The sequence below is a fragment of the Periplaneta americana genome, chromosome 4 (assembly GCF_040183065.1).
Source record: "Periplaneta americana isolate PAMFEO1 chromosome 4, P.americana_PAMFEO1_priV1, whole genome shotgun sequence".
Taxonomy (NCBI): Eukaryota; Metazoa; Arthropoda; class Insecta; order Blattodea; family Blattidae; genus Periplaneta; species Periplaneta americana.
This window is the reverse complement of record NC_091120.1, coordinates 176,930,439-176,952,282: the sequence shown is the minus strand read 5'-3', so window position 1 is coordinate 176,952,282 and position 21,844 is coordinate 176,930,439. Positions and strand designations below refer to the sequence as shown.

The following is a 21,844-nucleotide window of genomic DNA, read 5'->3' as shown; positions in this document are numbered from 1 at the left end:
ATATTAAAATTATAAAAACTATGCCTTGAGATAAAAGTCTGCAAAACATGTGTGCAGCTTATAAAATATAAAAGAGACAGTTAAAAGAGTAAAAAGTTGCAACAGTCATCACTATGTATAGAATGGCAGCGTGTAGTGAATGTTTTAATAAAGGAACCTATGCGGAACATTTCTTATTGATTCTTGCATATTCACTACACGCTGCCATTCTATACGTAGTGAAGACTGTTGCAACTTTTTACTCTTTGAACTGTCTGTTATATTTTATAAGCTGCACACATGTTTTGCAGACTTTTATCTCAAGGCATAGTTTTTATAATTTTAATATCTAGACCTTATAGAGGTTTGAATTATTACAACCATTTGCCTGTTTTTCAAGTCATTATTTTACTTTGCCTTTTATTTGCACAGTTATCTTAATATTGTAATTTTTTCTCATGTCGTGTACTTTATTACATTTCATTATGTTGCATTCCATCTATGTCTTTATGTAAAAAGCTTCATAATATGCTAACCAGACCTGAAGATGCTGTCTTAATAGCGAAAGCGCTAGTCGTATATATATTTTATGTGTGTAAGCTAATGTAATTTTTTGTACTATGCATTAGGTTAAAAATAGACAGTTACTGAAGGACCTATGATATTTATCTTCATTTACCATCAACAACTTAAATGTGCAAGAGAATTCTATGCTACCATTAAGAAGCTGTTAGTAAAATTTAAACAGACATAAATTTGCAAAATAGTTTCAAGAGCTCGAAAAGAAAAACCACAACATATGCTTTCAACAAGAGAATCACCTGTCCTATATTTTGAGGTTTAGGAATGAAGATGAAGAAAGACATGTTGGGAGTGAATGAACTGGAGAATGCTTAATTTTTTATTACTTCCAGTATTTTTTTACAAGTAGTAAATTGAATAAGTGTGTATTTCCAACATATGTGAATTTATCACATATTGACAAATGACTTTACTGCACACAAACAAAAACAGAACCATCAGTGCTCCAACAATGCGTGATGTCACCCCGTTAACTTATTAGCAACTAATATCCAAGCTTTCAATATAACAATTCCACTAGTTACACTTAAGCACTTGTGAAGTTCTTGCAATCAGTGACAAGAAACATTGGGACGTAAATGAAGAAGACTTCATTGTAATATCTCTGACCTCAGATATTACGATTTCATTCTGGGATGTTTTACCTGTTTTCAATAGCTTAATCCATCGATGTGTACCTAGTGTTCCAGCAACTTATGTTTCTGACAGACTACACAACTTCAGGTGAACTTAAACGTAGCATCTTTTTACATGCTACATTTTATCACATTATCAAATATTAGAAACAGTATCAAAATCAAAGCTTTCATATTTTATATGCCTACAGTATCAATGAATGAACAACAGCCTATAAGCAAGTTTCTGCAGTCTTACCCAACCTGTATCAAAATAGTTTACATATAGCATTTAAAAATGTTTATGCTCGACCATGCCGAAATGTAGTAATTATACACCTGGTAGCAGTCCTTTAATGCATGTCATTAAAGTACACCTATTCATTAAAGTTCAGGTTTTCGATTATTCTCGGATATGCAATCGAAAGACAACTATCGAAAGGTCACGGTGGCTGGAAATCCAATACTGTCGCAGAAGGTTATGTTCTGTTACTATAATAATTAGCATTACTTGTAAATAATATTCAAATAAATTCAATTTGTCATCTCGTTTTTCAATGTCGAATTCAATTTCAAGGCTATATCAAGACTAATGTTTATCTTACTATTATCAAGATCGTCGATATTCGTTTCCCGGAAAAAATCAATACTTTCGCATCTGCGCACATCTCACAATTCATGAGGTAGGCTATTGGACTCACTCACATAACAATAACATGAATACTTACGAATAATTTCAAGTTAGAAATATGGTCGAGCATAAAAAGTCATATTAAAAACTTGCCTATAATGGTAATTAAGATGCTCGTATGAAAATTATGAAACTTGCTTGCGCTCGTTTCATAAACATCCTCGCGTCTTAATTACTATCATTATAGGCTCGTTGCATAATGTACTATTATAAGATATTTTGTGTTCTATTAGTCAAGCCTAAAAGCCACAAAACTTCTACAATTCATCACATATCAGATTCTTGTATATTATGTGAATATTTTATTCCTTGGCATTATAAAAGCACAACTAATAATAAAATACATTAAAACAGTGAAAAACAGATAGCTTTCTACTTTATATTCAAATGAAAATTATAGCAGCTTTTTCATCTTCAGTTTAAGGAGTCGAAGTCACATTCCCAAAGTGATACAAGAAGGCTTTGTTGCATATCAATTACTATACTAAATAAATTCTTCAAATAATCTTAATGGTAATAATAAAAATATCTACATAATATTTCATAACAACACCCGACCATTTTATACAAACATCATTCATTTCCTAATTTACTATTCATTGTCGCTAAAATTTTAAGAGTTGTTCTCAACAAAACTGTCCATTCAAAATTTTGTTTGCTCCATAAACATAACTCTATATTCAGGCCGGGTAATGTATGAAATTAAATTACACTTGCTTTATATAGTCTTATTTAAATGTGTAATTCAAATAAAAATTCTAAAAGGAAGCTCCAATATTTTTTTTCTACAAAATCTTTAGTAGTACACCCTTCTTTCAATTATTTTCTCTTAAATTTCATCAGAAACATATGACTATAGAACGCCACTTTAGGTAGAAAAGAAATCCAGAGAAAATATCCTGGAATACAGCTGTGGGTTAAAAAAAAAAACATTTCGCTTACAAACATCGCTCTCTCCTTCAATAAAGATCTTAATATATATGCCATCAGCAACCGTCTATGAATGAATGTATTCGAAATTACAATGCTTCAAATACTGACATATTACAGACAGTTGAGTGAAATAATACTCTTGCAGTTCAATACAGAAAAGCTAAGGATGGTTCCAAAGGAATTACTGTTATCTGGAATTATTACTCAGATATACGTTCACATTTCTTCTTACATTCTTTCTTGCACTTAGAATTCCACCTTGAAGCTAGAATTATTACAACAGAATAAGGGGTAGAACTTGAGATCTTACACTTAAACATCTTTCAGTCACCTCCAAGTGCTTGAATTCAATTTACGGTATAACTGCAACAGCAGCTTGTTCACTTTCACAGAAAACAATTTTTTTTCTCCACCAAATAAGTGCAGAAAAAATTGCATAGGTGACAAAACCAGCAACACTGTGCTTCAAATTTAAATTAAAAATGAAATTTCTCTTTCTCTGTTCAAAGACCTGAACTATTTAATACGTCTTGTCAACATGGTCAGCTGAGCTGCTAACACATAGCAGATCTAAAAGGTTTATAAAAATAAGGCTCATATAAAATTTGGCTAAAAAAAATACTGTCTTCAAACATCTTCATTCTTCTCCTCTTATTAAAGTTATTCAAACTTCTCTTATAGTATATTAATACAACGCAATGAAATCATTGCAGGGGAGGGGAGAAAAAGCATAAATGACTACCATTCAAACTAAACATTTGCAGCCCTTCAGTTAACTACAATGTAATATTACACTCAACAGCATAATGTATCAAGATAATTACGCATTTCAGAACAATGGAAGTCATTTAAAAGAATCAAACATGGCAGTTGTAGAACAAAACTAAAAAAGAATACATAAAATGCTGTTGACAAAGTATGCAATCGCACTGCAGCATCATGGTCTAAAATATTAGTGGACTTGTGTTACAGAAGGAGCACTGGTTCAAGTCCTCACAAGGGAAGAAATTTGGTCAGTGTAGAGGATCAGTGTTCACCCAGCATCGTGATAAATTTGGGGAACTATGGTAGGTAGCTAATGTGGATACGAGGCCAGCAGTCAGCTAGTCAGCCTTGGTCCTCTATGGCTGTCACTTCCAGGTAATGAAGAAGACAATAAATTACAGTTGCTTGAGGTACAGTAGTGGCAAAAAAACCGGACCAACTGAATAATCAAAGTCCCCGAAATGAGCCACTGCGCATGACACGCCCGCATTCACAAGATAACGAGTAATATATTGAAATTGTTTTAGTTTCGACTACTGACATAGCCCATTTCGAAAGCCATTAGAAAATAAGCCGGTAAAATTCATGTTCTGGGAATAATAAGTTAATTAACTAGTAAAATATCGCTGCACTTGAAAAGTATTGGGAATAAATTTGAATAAGGAACAAAAAAAGTATCATTCCCAGGCAGGCTTCGAACCATGAAAGTCCTAGTTACCAGTCTATCGTGCTGTCACTGTGAACAAGGCTCTGAAATCAGCTACAAGGATCATCCGGTTTTTTTTTTTTTGCCACTACTGTACACAAATTTATTAATTGATTCAAAGCAAATCTGAAATCAAGACATTTACAATGTGACTTACTATATTGTGCAGTTATCATTTAGTAACTGGTATGGTATAGAATCTGAATTGTATGACAAACATGACTCATTTCGTGTCTACATTTCATTTATATTTACATGTCAGAAGATAAAACTAACTTTTGTAGATGGATTCTACTGTTAATCACTGTCTGCTGGGTGAACACACCATTGTATCTGGTGATCAACATAAGTATTTTCAGTTTTTGTGCAACTTTTTACCAAAATGTGCTGTCGTACTATTAAGAGTGAATTTTTGTAAGCCTGAAGTAATAGTTATTTATGGCACTTGTGAGGTAAGTGCATCTTTATTGTGTGAGTGGAAAGATTTAAGCACAAGGCATCAACAGAGTGCTTAAATTACACGAGCGCAATAAAGATCATGCTCACAAGTACCATACGTAATTTTATCCATGACCATTACGAAAAATTATGTTTTATAAAAGAAAATATGTTGAAAATAAGTCCTCATATAATCACTTATCATGGCATGGATTTTAGAATTGATACGTGTACTAGATAGGTTATGATGTAGGAGGCCATGATTAGTGAAGAATGGTATCTAAGGCGTTGGATAAATAACAAATTATAATTAATTATATAATTTTAATACATATATTTTTTTCATTTTAAACGTGTATTTTCGTCTTTTTGAAGTTCCAGGGATTATTTAGAAGTGTTCACGGGACTAATGTGATTAAAATAATTTCACATTTTACTTCTGTAAACTTAAGAGGAATATTAAAACGTAATTTATCATAGTGTCTGTTTAACTCAGTTGACTAACGTGTGTTGTTTTAAAATCCTATAAACCCACCTTCGCAGGTACAAGTCTCCTCACATCCCAAAAGGTAAATTATTACACAATTTAAAAAAAATACATATTAGATATGGATGTAATGTACAAATTACGACGTAGCAGATAGAGAAAAGAGAAGGAGATTGAGTGTATGTATATTTAAGAAATGGTAATAAAGAAGTAGAGGTAGTGACATATAGTAAATAAATTATTCATGTCGAGGATAGCTGCCCCCCAAAAATAAATTAAATTAAAATAAAATAAAAATAAAATTTAAATTTAAAATAGAATATTGTTGATCTACAATTAATTTAGGTGCTGTTACCGCTCGATACCCTTTTTTCAAAGGCAGCTATCCTTTTTGGATTCTTCTCTCTCTCTCTATATTAACTTCTTGAGTAATAGTTGAATGGAAAAGTATACATGTGTACCCGGGTACAAGGAAAATACTAAAGAACTGTGAGATAAAGTTCAAACTGTGAGGTAAAGTCTTTATCTCACTAGTGGAATAAAGTAATGTTGAATAAAAGCCTATTTTACAAACGCAAAAGTATTTAATAAAGGCATGTTTTTCGTTATGGTCATGGATAAAATAAATTACTTAAAATATTAATAATGAACAAATTCATCGTATGGGTAGATGCCATGTAAAAATACGAATTCGAATTTCAACATGTTTTATGGAGTGGTTTATTTTTTAAGAGATGCAACTATATTTTCGTTTTAGAGGAAGTTGTGCTTATCTCCACTGAATGGTTACTTAGAATAAACAATAGTCTGTACTGCTATTTGTAAGCAAGCAGTCTCTTTCAGTTATCAGTGAGGAGCTAAAAGGAACTTTTATGTACATGATGTGCATCACTGAGACATCAAAAATAATTTGATTGAAAACACAAAGACATTATTATGATGTGTGGCGAGAAAACGGCAGGTGACTAGTGGCTCTCTCCTAGCGTGGTTTCCAGCGAGCGTGTAACCATTTTTCTGACACTTCTACAATATATAACAGTACTAACAATAAATATTCAATATTTTGGACTTACCATGCTCACAGTCGTTGAAAATGGCCCTCATTTGCCGCCACACACAACTGACATCTTCTGATAAACGAATTTTTCTTCTGCAAGAACACTGCGTTTTCCATTTGATTTTCGATTGTTGACTGAGCCTGAGCCTGTTTCTTTAAATCTTTTAGCGAGTCTTCTAATTGTTTCAGCAGAAGACACAGGTCTGTTTGGAAACTTTATTCGAAATTTACATCTTGTTTTTGCACACAACCTTCTGCCTTTTATGTAACTATTGTACATATACACACATTCACGCAATGAGAATTTGTTGATAGGCATTACCTAAATACACAATAATCACTAAACTTTGTACACTAACTTTGTATACTTGAAGAATCAAGACTTTTGTAACATGACTTGTGACTAAAGTGAATGCCATACGGCGATTGAGGATCCATGCCACACCTCTAACAGCCCACGCAGGGAGCGGGCCACCAGTAACCCGCCATTTTCTTGCCTCACCTCATAATAACGTCTCTGTGTTTAAATGCCAAGTAAATCTATGATTTACAAATTATTATCAAGAAATTCTCTTATGATGACCGAAAGTTGAAATTTTATGTGATCGAAGTACAATAAAGAAATAAGCTTTCCAAAAGAAGATAGTAAATTCTGAGATATATGAGGGGCTCACAACCAGACTGGACCAAATCCACCAGTGGTCAGTTTGTGGATTAATACAATCTCGGATGAAGAAAACTTAGATTTATTCATTGCCATAACAAAGTCCATAACTCATTTGTTACTCCACAGAGGGGAGCATTTCCTATGGAAGATGAAGGCTGCTAAGCATGAGCCAGGAACTTTAAGACTCAATTTCTCAAAATTATTCCAGGACTTAGTCAATTCTGGTTGTGAACCCCTCATATAATAGAAGTGACATACAGTATAACCCTCATTTTGGTGACCTACATTTAATGTTTTTCCGTATTTAACATAAAATTTTCATAGTCTCAATAATTATTACATATGATTAATGTATTTTTATATTCAATTTAATGTTATTCTCTTTGCTGTCAAACCCATATTTTAAGTTAAAAAGTGTCCTTAAATTATTTTTTAAGCTCAATTAATGCAAAATGCATTTCGATTCAATGCATACATGCTAAAGGTGTAAGCCACGTGATATCCTCCCCCCTTTCTCCCTGCACCTACATAAGCAATGTGCCTGCTTAACCATCACAACTTACAGCATCAGTCGCTCATCTTTGTTGTGCTTGCTGAGGTGTGTGGTGTCAGCATTAGTACAGTGAAGAGATGGAATTTTTTTTCACCTTTACACATCACTAGAAAACAATGGCTGTGAAAAGGCAGCAGAAAAAGATAATTTAATTCATTAATCGGAAAAAAATCCAAATACCCAAGATGTCGAGAATAAGACTTGATTGGCACCCCACCTTCCCCTTCATGTTTTCCAATTTTTTGTACAGTATTATCCATAATATACTTATACTGCAAGTAAACTAATTTTTTGCAAAAATATTCAAACTTTTTAGAACAAAAATAGCAAACCCCTGTTTAGTGTCAATCCCCATTGAAGGTTAATTATTGTCTCTCAAGAAAAAGGTTTAAATATGAGTTTTGCTATATTAACTCAGTTCTTCAATGAAATGATACAAGAATAGAAAATGTATGATTATTTCGTGTAGAACATAACCGCATGTGCTTTGTCAGTACAATTAATTATGAGAACATTCTGCTTCTGTTATTTAATTTTAGCCAACGCAAACTGTTTATTCACTCTCATGTTGCATTATTAAACCCAACAAAAGTTACAATAACATACTCATTAATATAATACAAGTTACTGGGAGAGAATTACTACCAATAAAAATCGCATATACCTGTATCTTGCAAACAATTTACTGTAGAACAAAGTTTTTTAATTCCTGAAGTTTCCTAAGCTGCCCACAATTTTCATATTCTGTGTTGTTTTTATACTATATATATATTGTTTTCATTGTTAGCATTGTTGTTACAGAAAATCCAATGTAAAATGGACTGTGTTTGTTTAATAAATGTTGAACCAGACACAATGGCAATAAATTTCTTAGTCATGCTGACTTCTTTGATCAAGTCATCTTCCATGTTTCCGGCACTGTGGAGGAACTTAACTCTAGAATTTGGGTAAGTAAAAACCCTCACTCAGTTATCTGAACAAGAACGTAACAGTTCTAAACTGAACATAATATGGTGTCTCTTGACTGCAGAATGTCTTTGGGCCATTCCTTTCTGAGGACACAATAAGAACATGTGATGTGTCTTGACTGCAGAATCTCTTAAGGCTGGTTCACAATAAACCGGAAACGAGAATCGGAACGAAAACGAAAACCGTAAAATTGTTAAAATGTACACATTTAAATGCGAGCATTCACGAAAAGCTTGCAGGAGCCCGAGATCGGGAACGGAGAGTTGGTCAAGTTTCAACTTTGGCATTCACGTTTCTGATCACAGCCCACTAGATTCATTCTATTGCCATCTAAAAGCTATTTTGTCGTCGTATATTTTGTAGCAAGATGACCGTGACATAAACTATGCATTATTTTGTTCTGTGCTGTGCATCATGGAGCAAGTTTTATTTGATGAGATTCTAATATTGAGTGTTGAGGAAAATTCTCACGTTTACGATAAGCGGTGCGCTTCGTATAAAGATGAGAAAATGAAGGAGAATACGTGGCTTTCAATAGCTGCGTCTTTGAACAGCGATCGGAAGCGAATCATGTTTTATTACTGTATTGGTTGTATTACACACCACATATTCATGCTTCAATTCTATAACTACTGTTGTGTTCATTTTTGTTCTATTACAAATGTTTCTTCTCTAATTATTTTACGTTATGGTAGACTTAAAATAGGTTGTGATAATAAAGATGCATGGGCATATTTATAGTACCGTACCTAATGAAATGTTTCAGTTGAAATTTCGAAGTTGGTTAACCTGTGTTTATGTTGGCTGCCTTGTACTCATGAGAGAATGCCATTGGTCAATTATACACAAATAACATCAGAATGCGTAATATCGACTTTACATATCGTTATTGACATACATGTCGATATGCATAGTCATCTACGTTCTCGGTTTATTGTGAATCAAAAATTTTCATAATCACGTCCTCTGCTTCTCGTTTTCATTCTGGTTCTCGTTCCCGATTTATTGTGAACCAGCCTTTACTGGGCTATTCTTTTTTGAGGACACAATAACAGGGATGATGGCTTACTTGAAAATGCTGGAGAAATTATGCAATTTCTTTAATACCTCAGGGATACCATTTCCAGCAAAATGGAGCACCAGCCACAATGCCAGAGACATTAAGACCTATCTAAACCAACTGTTTCCAGGGAGATGGATTGAAAACGCAGGTCTCCCGTGGCCTCCTAGGCACTAGATATTATTCCTTCAATGCTGATCTTCGGCTGAGAATTCATGAAAGTTTGTGAATCTGTATCATTGGGAATGCTACAACACACTTGAGAGCATTTGTCCCGCCATCAATGGAGCACATAACATGATCTACAAAAATGTAACATTTATGTATCTTTGAGTATATAAATCTTTATTCTAACAAAAATGGTTTACAGCATATATGTGATTTTTATTGATAATAATTCTGCCAGATATCTAGTACGTATATATGGCAAATGCCTACAAAAGGAAATAAAAGCTGAACAGAACATCAATCACCAATGTAAAAATTAAGTAATATCCGGATGTAGAATGTATCTTCTGTGAATTGTAGGGGACATAGTGTAACATTCGCATCTTCTGAACAGTTTCAAATTGTAGAATACCATAAGCAGAAATAAAAAAAATTATAGACAAATTCTTTTCACGCTAATATTCATTAGTAATCACTATGTAATGAAAGAATGAGTGTTGTATATGGAAATAATTCAGATTACATTAAACGAAGGTGTTCTGTATGATATGTCCCCATGCAGGCTACATGGTCCACAATACATTGCATCCTACATCCACACACTGAACAGCTCAAATCCAGAATAATATGTACTTCATGTCTGATATTGAAATATCAAGAATCAGTTAAATAAAAATAAAACTGATGGAGCAGAGGCTGCAAACGCAGTTCATTTGAATGTGCCTCACATTGCACATATTAAAACTATAAACACCATTCAGTTGAGATACTGCACTGATCTCGTGACCTAGTAATTCACAATAAAATGCTTTCAAACAAGGCACGAATTTGTACATGGGAGCGCAAAAAATTGAAGAGAACTTCTGTTCTAAAATTAAGTTTATTGTCATATCTATGTACAATATATACAAGGTAACACACAAAAATTACATTCTATAGCAATCAAGAAACAAGTATATTATGAACTTTATATTCTGATAAAGACTTGACGAATTCTAATAATAGTAAATAAAACATTTGTGAAGTATCACTTAATGCCCTGAGTTTATCATTCTATAAATTATTATCGGGATTTCCTCCTACACTATTTTATACTACATACACTTAGGATATAACGTGTACTCACATGTTTCCTTCCATCTGATTCTTAAAATTTTTACTCTTTAGTCAATATCATAAGTATTAAAAAGTCACACAGCTTTACCTTTCTAAATAAATCACTTCACTCTCATTAACGTAAGACGCGATTAACAGAATATATCACCACTGTTATAATTTAGTAAAACTGAAGACTTTCATTTCAGTTCAATGAAGTTTCCAACTACAGTGAAACCCCGACAATATGCATCCATTTATTATGCTATCCCATACTCTAAGCTGCTTTCTCCCAGTCCCTCAACATTCCCTATATAAAATAATATGAAATTCACTGCTTAATATGCGCATCATCCCATTTCAGAAGCCCTCTTTCAACGTCAGTGTTTGGTGAATACAATAAAATGGAATTCAGCTCTAATACCTGTAAGTCTCTGTACAGAGAGACTGATCGTCTCAGTGCCAGGTTTATATTCCAATATCAGTGAAGACAGTACTCACTGCTGAAATTTCGAACAGTTCCGAGATACAGTGAAACCCCGATAATACAAGCCCGTTTGTTACGCTATCCCGCATTATATGCTCTTTTCGTCCGGTCCCTTGACATCCCTATATAAAACAATGTAAAATCCACCGCTTAATATGCTCATCATCCCATTTAATACACACTTTCATCTACTAAAAATTCTAAAATATCGTACTTTAAAAGATACTGAGGAAATTTTCCTGGACTTCTACATTTACTGCTACCACCCGCATATTCAAGGATTTGAAGGAGTCTTTGTTTGGTGAATACAATAGAATGGAATGCGACCCTTTGAGTACCTGCAAGACTACAGTATTCAGAGCCTGTCCTTCTGGCAGTTTTAAATCGCAGTCAGTGAAGACTAGACGAAGAGGAAATGGAAGTGGTAGACACTCCAAATCCTTCTCGCAACAAAGCCTTGCCGCGGTGTCTTGAATCGTAGATTCATTAATATTTCTAGTAGTCAAATTACTGATGTCACTTTTGATTTAAATTGTGTGGAAAATGCAATTATTCATAGTAGCAGATCAAGAAATTTTTTTACTTTTTTTTTTTTAATAAAGGGGCAATTTAATTGATAAGACAGTGTATTTGTTCTGACATTTTCTGAAAGGAAAGAAAATAAAATAACCCTTTATCCTGCATAATTACAGTATTTAATCTTTAAATTTCTTCATCAAATGTTCATGCTGATTCATACTTTTGTGTTAAAATTTTAAAAATTCAAAATGACCCACTCTTGATAATACACAGTCCCTTTTAATATGCTATTTTTATGCAGTCCCTTGAAGAGCGTCTTACCAAGGTTTCACTGTATTAACATTGTTGTTGGTAATAAGTAAATAACACAAATGATGCTGTTTTCTGAACATGAGGAATCTATCATGAGATTACAAAAGCGAAGCACGCCCATAGATGATAGAAAACCTGTATCACATGGTTGAAGAACTTGCGATGGCACTACAACCCATGTATCAAGGGATAACAAAATATGTGTTAAAGAGCTTTTAATGCAAGCATGTAGTCCTGCATTACTCTGAATCAATCAACACTGTGGAAACATGAAACTCATCACAATGCTCGATACAATGAATTTCATCAAAGCAGCATGTGAAGGAGTGAATCCTCAGGCTATTGTTAACTGCTTTAGGAAAGCTAGATTTCTTTTAAGGTAAGCAACTTGATATCCTTTATTCCTTTCTGTAAATGATTGGGTTATTTTTCTAGAGATATTAATTTTTTTAATTTTTAATTTGCCAATAGTTTATAATGCACCTATAATTTTCTCGTGTTCTGTGATTTTTTCAGAAAGGAAGTAATTAATTAATTAATATAACAGTCTTTAGACACTGAAATAGTGTAATAGACCTTGTCAAATACAATTAAAAGTTAGTGTTAAAAAATGCTTGTACATCATAAAAATAATGAACAAACTAGAGATGTTTCTAAATTCACCATTGCTTAAAGTAAATAAATAATGTTACTCTTAACTCGCAAAAAATTGTATTACTGTTATACTGTATACTGTAGTTCATTGTTTAGATGTTTATACTGTACTACCTCTTGCGTTAAAATAGGAAGAATTCTAAAATAAGCCACTCCTTCTAATATACTGTCCCATTTAATACACAATTATTATAAGGTCCCTTGTAGAGCATCTCATCGAGGTTTCACTGTATTTTGACTCTCTTTGTCGTGGTATGGATAAATATAACTTCGAAAATATATCCTGTTTGCTGGCGTATAAGACACACATTTTTTTCTTTGAAAATGGATCTAAAAACAGGGTGCGTCTCACATGCCGATACTGAGTTTGTGAATGGGTCTAAGCTTCATGAGGTACTGTGAAAACTAACACAGTGCTTAAATCATTCAAGAAGTGTAGCATTAGTAATTCACTGGGTGGTACAGAAGAAAACTTTTTGTATGAGGATTCGGATTCTTATTAAAAGAGGTTTCAAGTGACCCTTCATTTACCTCTCAAGACAAATTTCTAGGTTTTGACGAAGATTAAAAGCTACTATATGACAAATGGATCTGAAACCTTGACCCAAAGAGCTTAGCGGTAGTGTCGCTCCCTGTCCTTCGCAAATCTATTTCACACCACTCACACTTCACCCTTAATCAGCTCATTACTGCGGTCTAAAGCTCCTATCAAGGGAAAAGACAAGGACACCAAAGAAGGTGGTGTTGCCACATTTCATAACTTCAAAATTCAAAATTATTCTACGCAATTCTTAAAATAAAATTAATAATTTTATCACTAATTATCATGTATTTCAATAATATTATATACAGATGCACACACACAACGATTCATAAGTGACACGAAAAAAAAAAAAAGAAGATTTAGCAAATTGGCAACCAGTGACTCTCACTAGGTAGTATCTTAATTTGTGAACTAAACAGATGGCCAGGCTCGGGGAGGAGGTGGTGGTTCGGGATGGAGACAGATTCAGGGGAGGAAACAGTTGCAGAAAAGGAAGCGGAATCAAGCAGTTTCGTTCACACATTTCCTGGGGTTTTTCAGATCCATTTGTCATAAAGTAATTATTTCCTAGTTAGATTATTACTACATCAAAGAAGATGTATACTGCCAGTCAAAAGTTTTCGCAAACTTTGGTTTTTATTAACTCTTCCCCACAAATTTACCAAAGTTCAAGAATTTCCACAGTTCATGAAACACATAAATAAATTTATAATGTTAATGAACAAACTTCCATTTGCTATTAGATTATCAAAGAAAATCTGTCATACAAAGGGCAGTAGGAAAGTTTTGCAATGCAGGTGTTATGCCCCAGGGCTAAAGAAGGCCCTGTAGCATGATTTCCTGTGGAGTATTAAATTTGAAATAGGAACAGTGTCAGCGGAATACACGGTCTTAAGATGCTTAGCCAGCGGTATAGAGTCTTGTCGGGCGTGTGGTAAATCACTGCCTACAATTAAAGTATTCTTACGCCACAGATCATTACTGGACTAATCGCATTGGTCCAGTAGAACAAAGCATGCATTTTAATTGGTTAAAATCATATCATGCATTGTTTGAACTCTTTTCTTGCGCATAGTCTCATTATAGCGATTTATCACTATAATGCACTGAATCAAATTAAATGTAAGAGATGTTTGATTAAGACGACATCTCTAAGTACGTGAAATCAAAAGTGCTTTTAAGCCCATCTCACCTGGTGGATGGCATGATCGGTACCCCGGGCGGGAAACGGATAGCGAAACATAAAAAGTGTTGGTGAGGAGATGCTGCAGTTAGTTGAGACTGACGAAGGGTGAATCGAGAGACTTGGAAGCAAAAGACGGTAGCGGCATGGCGTCAGCGTCATCCAATGAAATACCTTGTAAGTAGCTTTGTACATTTTTAAATATATAATAAACCAGGTAGAGTTTACAATATTGCAATCATTTCAGACTAAGTTTAGTAATCATGTAGTTTTCCTATAGTATCCTGAGAGCTCCAACTCTTCCAGCAAAATAGTTTTCCATTGTTGAGTAAAATGGTGGTGTCAGAAATCCTGATGAGAAGGAGCAGACGTCGAACGCAGTAGCCATCCGGCTAGCAAACAGTGCGATCTAAGTGACGGTCGCACAACACAGGGAAATAGTTGGCCAGACATGGCTGGCAACATGAAAGGATCCAGAAAGGGTAAGAGGATTAAAAACCAGTTTGGGAAGCATTAGAGTGTGACTCTGCCTGCATTCCCTGCTAAGCAATGAAAGTGAATCTATGCATTATGTCGGGATGGTTGAAAATATCAGGCAATTATCCATCACAATTCTACTTGCAGATTGACTCTTGATCAATGCATGTAGAAAACTGCTACCATGCTGGGTGCAGACTGTCCATACCAGACAATATTCTGGTGATACAGGGAGTTTAAGAAACATAATTTTAACCTTGAAGACGATCCTCGTTCTGGCTGATCCTCAGAAAACAGTGACTGAGGAGAACATGAAGGCTGTGAAGAAAATGCTCAAGTAGAATAGGTAAGTGACATAATGGCAGATAGAATAGACTCTCCACGTCCATACACCAACATTTCAATGTCAGGAAGATTTTCAGTCTCTGGGTGCCACACAGACTTTCTGAAGAGCAAAAGGCACACTGAGTGGGATGGTGCCAGAAAATGTTGAAGAAATTTGAATGGGAAGTCACTGAATGTGAAGAGCATCATCACAGATGTCGAGACATGACTTTATTATCATGACATTCCAACCATGCTCCCAAAACCAAGTATGGGTATTCAAAGATGAGAATGCACCAGTGACTGTGAGGAAGTCCTGGCCAGTGAAGAACAAGATCATTGCAGTGATCTCACATCTAAATTTCTTGCAAAATAAGGGCTGATTTTGTTTGATCGTGCTCAATACAGCTCTGATCTTGCTCCAAGTAACTTTAAGCTCCTTCCAGAGATGGAGATGAAGCTCAAGAACAGATGTTTCAGATCTGAGGAGATCCTGGCAACATGAGATGAGTGTGCAAAACTGCCAGCACAGAAATGGCAGAGATGGTTCAGGGATTAGTTTAGAGTTTAGACGAATGGAGAAGGTGGTAATTATTTAAAAAAATCGTGAAGAGTATAGCGATATTGCAAAACTTTCGCAGTGTCCTTTATATTCTTGTGATCTGTCGAGAATGGATGCGGTTTCTGTCTTCTAGAGTATGCAAACGATAAAATCATATCTTTCTTCACAGTGTCCTGCTTAAAATGTAATTTAAATGAAGTAAAATGAATTCACAGTGTCCTGCTTAAAATGTAATTTAAATGAAGTAAAATGAACACGAGAATCACTGTCTAGGTCTAAAATAGGGAGAGAGAAATTATTAATAACTTCCAAAAAGTTCTCTTTGATACCGATGTCACCGATTTGTTTGGGAATCATTTGGTGAAACTAATAACAAAAATAAGACTGCTTCTGTTCCATACACCCTAGTTTGTCTGTAAAAAATATGATATATTCGATTTTTCAGTCTACTTGAGTCTTGAATGAACTGCTGTCCGATTTGCTAGCTATAGGGTGCTGACTTTGTTGTGATACAACACACAGCAGACTTTATTGTTTTGAAGATTATATGTGAAGTGGTCATAATTACAATAGTCTTCTGTAATAAAATAATTTTTACTGCTAATAGAAATATATGCAGTAATGTAGAAATTTAAAAATTATTGTTACACATATACAATAAATTTAACTTTGTTAAATTATCCGACCGGAAACAGATGAGTCCACACTTCCAGGACTTTCTTGTATTGGAGAAATAACTACTCAAATTATCATATTACGACAATACAATAATATAACTTCTATCTTGATATGCATCCATTTTTCGCTTCTGTTTGTAGTGCAGCAAATTGAACAGAACTGGGAACTTCTACATAACAAGAGACTAGGTATATAGAGACATGACATCATAACTTTATTATTTTTCTCAGTTTCAGTTGAAATAGGGAAAACCTCTAGACACTTGTCCCTTTATTTTTACACACTATTACCCAAAAATGCTCCAAAGTCCTCGAAAATAGGAAATACCAATTTGATTATGCTTACAATTAAAAAACTGGCTCAAGTTATTTTCTTTTGGGGGTAAGGGGGACAAGCACCAATGGAAGACAAAATTGGGACACATGTCTACTTATTTTCAATGCATTTTCACCAAAAATATTCCCAAACAAATCTGTTATATTGATGTGACGTCTTGTAAGCATATTTGCCAATATTTTTAATAGGGTAACAATATTCAAGAAATATGAAAATAAAAAAGTAAATGTAAATAATTTATTATATGAAGACAAATATGTTCAGTAAAGAGATTTAATATCAACTAAGAATTGTAATTTTCTCTTCAAAGTCCCACAGTACCTATTGAAGGTAGGAGGAAATCCTTCCTGTTAAGAGCTAAAATGTTACTGATTGGGAGCTGAATCTGAGGTTTATTATCATCAGGTCATGTGCCAAAAAGTAAATGATTCCCCAAACTTAGCACTGATTTCTCGGGAAAAAAAACCTGACATGTGTCACAAGAACACATTTTATAATATTACAGTATATAACAGCGCAAATTCAAATGCAAATTAAAAGTCTGTGCCTTGAACTGTGTGACAGATTTTAGCAAAATAACTGTCAGCACAGGAAACTGCCACAAAATTCTTTAAAAAAAATTGAAACTCAGAACCCCAAACGAAAATGATAATGTGTTAAATACGAAATTAGTGATTGTAGGCATGCTCCTTACCTGCACTTGTTCCGCCTGGAGATGCCCCGTTTGTCGCTCCAGCTGCTTCTGCTGTTCCTCTAGCCGGGCCTTGGTTTGCAGTAACTCCAGTTCCAACTTCTTCTGCTGAAGTTCAAGCAGCTCCTTTTTCTTCTTCAGCAACTGTTCTCTCATCTTAGCTTCACTAAGTGTAGGAGCATCTTCAGTGGATGCTGCAGCTGCAGCTGCTGTTGCTGTTGTTGTTGTTGCTGTTGCTGCTGCTGGTGCTGGTGCTGTAGGCAGTGGAAGAGATGGAGTTGTTGCAGTCGAAGCTGGAGCTGATGCAACAGTGGCTGAGGAAGGAGCAGCTGGTGTTGCAACTGCCTGTTGCTGCTGTTGCTATCAAAAGAAAAAGTGTCATGTCTTAATCTGCCTTTACTATGTTTCTATTATTATTATTATTATTATTATTATTATTATTATTATTATTATTATTATTAGAAACTTTTGTCATTAGAGGACTGCCACAAGGACAAAGTATATATATATATATATATATATATATTGTATAAAATAAAATTAATGTTACACATATAAGCTTTATCGAAAAGTAATAACAATAAGAGTGAGTATATACAAATACAAAAATATAGAAATTTAAAGCTTAGATTAGAACAATGATTTCTTAGAAGAGCTATGGATCCTTTCTGAGCTAACACAATAAATTTGTAATTATAGATTTTGTTTTTTCTAAATAGTAAGGAATGGTGGGCTCGTAAATACTTTTCTTTTCTTTGTCAGCATCATCAGGTCGAAAGGTAGAGTCAATCACTAAACCAATATCAGACAAGTAGATTAATTAAAAGCTGGACGTAATATAACAGGGATAAAGAAGGAAACAGTTGCTTTACACCAAAAAGCATACCTCTAGTATGTATAATTTCATCCTAAAGTAGACAGTGCAATGTAAATTACATATTCCTTTTACAACAGTTGAAAACAAGAATGTCTAGCCACATAATACAGTTTATATCGTCGTTGTTCCTGCAATAACTCCTATGTGCAAAATATAAAATTTTTCAGTAGGAGGAAAAAACACATTTATTCATCCTATGGCAGCCATACATAGGAGACTGTGAATTCTTACATTTTCGAAACAAAGAAATATAATTACTTATAAGAGATTTTATTACTTGTTGTATCACTATTTAAGTTATTTAATAGAGCAAAAATCTGAAAATTGATAAATATGTCACATAGGAGTTATTGCAGAAATGACGGCGATATGTTACTTTCAATTGGTTCATTCATTCATAGCCAAGTATGAAATACCATTAGCATGTATACCACTAACTTAAAGTAAACAGTGCAATGTAAATTACATATTCCTTTTGCAACAGTTGGAAACAAGAAGTCTCGTCTCACAACACAGTTCATATATTACTTTCAGTTGTTTAATTTTACATTAATTTGAACTTGCCACAGTTAACTGAATACCTAATGTGTTGAATTTGCATGCTAAACAAAGGTGTAATCCATTTAACTGTTTAACATATTTCCTTTCCTCCCCCTCCCCAAAAAAAATTAAAGATAGGGAGTTTCGGATATTCAAGGTCAAAGGTTACATCTTGAGTGAAACTTTGGAATGAAAAATTCAATATTTTAAAATTTAATTATTTTTAATTAAAACTATGTTTCCCTGCATTTAGAAAATAGGAGATTTATTTAACATTCGTATGAACTAACTTTGCAATTGCCTCTTTCCAATCGAAATTCCAGATAACTAATGTGTGTTCTAAATAATTTAGTAAACTATTTAGTTTGCTTTAACGTGTTAATATAATACCCTCATAGTGTGCTTATATAATATGTGTGTGTGTGTGTGTGTGTGTATATATATATATATTTTTTTTTTTTTTTTTTTCACTTCCAATCAAAAAGTTTGTATAAAACAAGATAAATAATTATATTAACAAGTTATTCAATTATTGTTAATAATATGATAGTTATACCAATATTATTAATAACTCTTGATTATATTGGTGGAATCATTTAATATAAATATATCAGAAGTTCCTTATATTTTCCTTGAGTTAGATGTTGTAACTGTTCCTTATTTCCAATCGGAAAATCTGGCAACCCTATGCAAACGTTTAAGACGTCTAAGTGACATCCTAAATCATATATACCCAGATTGCTCAGCATTATAGGCTTTGACGGTAACAACTTTTGTCAGGTTTACTATGCTGCCATCTAGTTGTCACATAAGGAGTCACGTCATAACTCCCATCTGAATTGCATTAGCGACTGTACTGTCATCTCGTGTTCGTTTACAGCGGACAGGTTGCGATCCTGGTGGTTGTTCTCTTCAAAGTGCAACCGATTTTAACATAGGAACGAGCAATCTATATGTGATCTGGGGTGACGTATATCTTTGGTGCTCCTACTTGTAGAGGGGGAAAATTCGATCAAGGCGATCAATGAAGTACCCTCCCCACTAAATTGAAAGAAAAATTATCACAATACCTTTCTCATATTTCATAATATTATAATAGGGTACTAGAATAATTCAGTATCGAGAATTCTTACCCGAAAGAACTTGGGATTGACATGAATGGTTGGAGGCACAGCTGTGATCGGCCATGCTGGATCAATAGAGTTCACTCGTACATCCACAGCATACAACTTCTTTGCAGGAAACACTTCATTCCATGTCTGGCGCAGCTTGAACATCTGGGATCTTGTTTTCTCGTCAACCTATATAAAGTGATGTCATTAAAAAATTATGTTTGACCAGTGAAACTGACATCTTGTTATGTCCACATACTCGCATGGCAATACAATCTTTGCGCTTTGCAAACCCAGTTCCTGAAAAATCATTTACTGCTTAACATTACAATACTTGTATGGCGATCAAATAGACAATTATAATATTGTACACACGCACAAATACTGTTTTGAAATTGCATTCCTTACAAATCTGTATTATGTATTTAAATCACTATCTGCGAATTATTCTTCTTCATAATGCCATAGCTGATGACTCCAGTAACTTGCGAACTCTAATGATGATTATGGTTCCTTGTTCAGTAAACTTTTCGCTGTAAACTCCCATGGTCTTCTGAGATGATTAGTGCAGATGATATAACAAGTTATACATGTATAATCAGATACAAACTCTTTCAAGTCACTTGCAAATGAAGAGTACAGGGAGGAAAACCTAATAAGTCACGTTTTACTGTTTTTACAGGAGAGCAAGTTAGAAGTTTCAAGACCCATTATAGTCTATTGTCTTTGGGTTATCATTCTTCAAATTTCTTAGGTATAATGGGGTTGTTATTTTGTACAGTTAAACTACACAAATCTACACTATCTGAACTATTGTATGACATATAAAGCAGAAAATCGATAATTTTGGACTTATCACATTTTTCCCCTGCGGTCTTTAATAAATTAATATTAAATAATGCTACTATTTTAAGTCATTATATAGAAACATGTTGAACTAGACAACCAAATCTCGTCATGAGGATGAAAACATGTACTGACCCACAAACAAAATATGAGTCACCTGAATTTTGTTTCTGGGTCTGTACCATACTTTAAACAAATATGTAAAGACTACATCTTAAAAAAAAAACTAGTTTTTTTTGTTATGTTTTATGCTTTGATATCAGTTACCAAAATTAACATGAAAATTAAACCAGAGCATGTGTGCTCGTAAGTACAATACATGACAATACAATCTTTGCTCTTTGCAAAATCAAATCCTGAAAAATAATTCACTGCTTACACAGATAACATTACAGACTTTCAAGTTCCTCGTGTACAATAGAATAAATTTACTGTCTTATTTGTGAATATATAATATAAGTGTTTACTCCAATTTCAATGTGAATTTAGAAAGTGTAAGGGATTTAACATTTTTTAAGTATTAATTATGTGGATGGTAAATGAAAGTAAAATGTTTAAAATAGTAACAGTTTTTCATTTTTAGGTAATACATATTTTGTTATTTTTAATGCACAATGCATAAGGACATGTGCATGTAGATTTTTCAACTTTTTTGTGCATATGATTACGCCCTCTACTCATAAGTGAGCAAGCAACTACCTACTAAATACAATGAAAACAAAAACAACTCTGGATTTCATATGAGTATTTTCAATATAAGTAATACAGTAAAACCTCATTTTAACATTCCTGCTTTTAAGAAACTCCCTTTTCAAGGAATAATTTCAAAAGCCCCAACAGAATTACCATAAAAAATGTAACTGATACAAGCTTTTAAGGATCCCTCATTTAAGGAAAATCTCACTTTTAAGGAGAACATTTCAATGTATTTGTATACA

General features: G+C 33.8%; 1 protein-coding gene across 9 annotated transcripts in view; it reads right to left on the bottom strand.

Annotated features, from left to right (window-relative positions):
* Positions 1-21,844, bottom strand: part of LOC138698474 (pre-mRNA cleavage complex 2 protein Pcf11-like) — a 169,922-nt gene that overhangs the window by 85,067 nt on the left and 63,011 nt on the right. For 8 of the 9 annotated variants that reach the window (XM_069824418.1, XM_069824422.1, XM_069824423.1 and 5 more), the window contains 2 exons: positions 20,082-20,249; positions 17,535-17,891 (listed from right to left, as the gene is read on the bottom strand). In XM_069824418.1, the coding sequence (XP_069680519.1) occupies positions 17,535-17,891; positions 20,082-20,249 (525 nt within the window). The remainder of the gene's footprint in view (positions 1-17,534; positions 17,892-20,081; positions 20,250-21,844) is intronic. The other variant, XM_069824420.1, reaches the window with a different exon arrangement.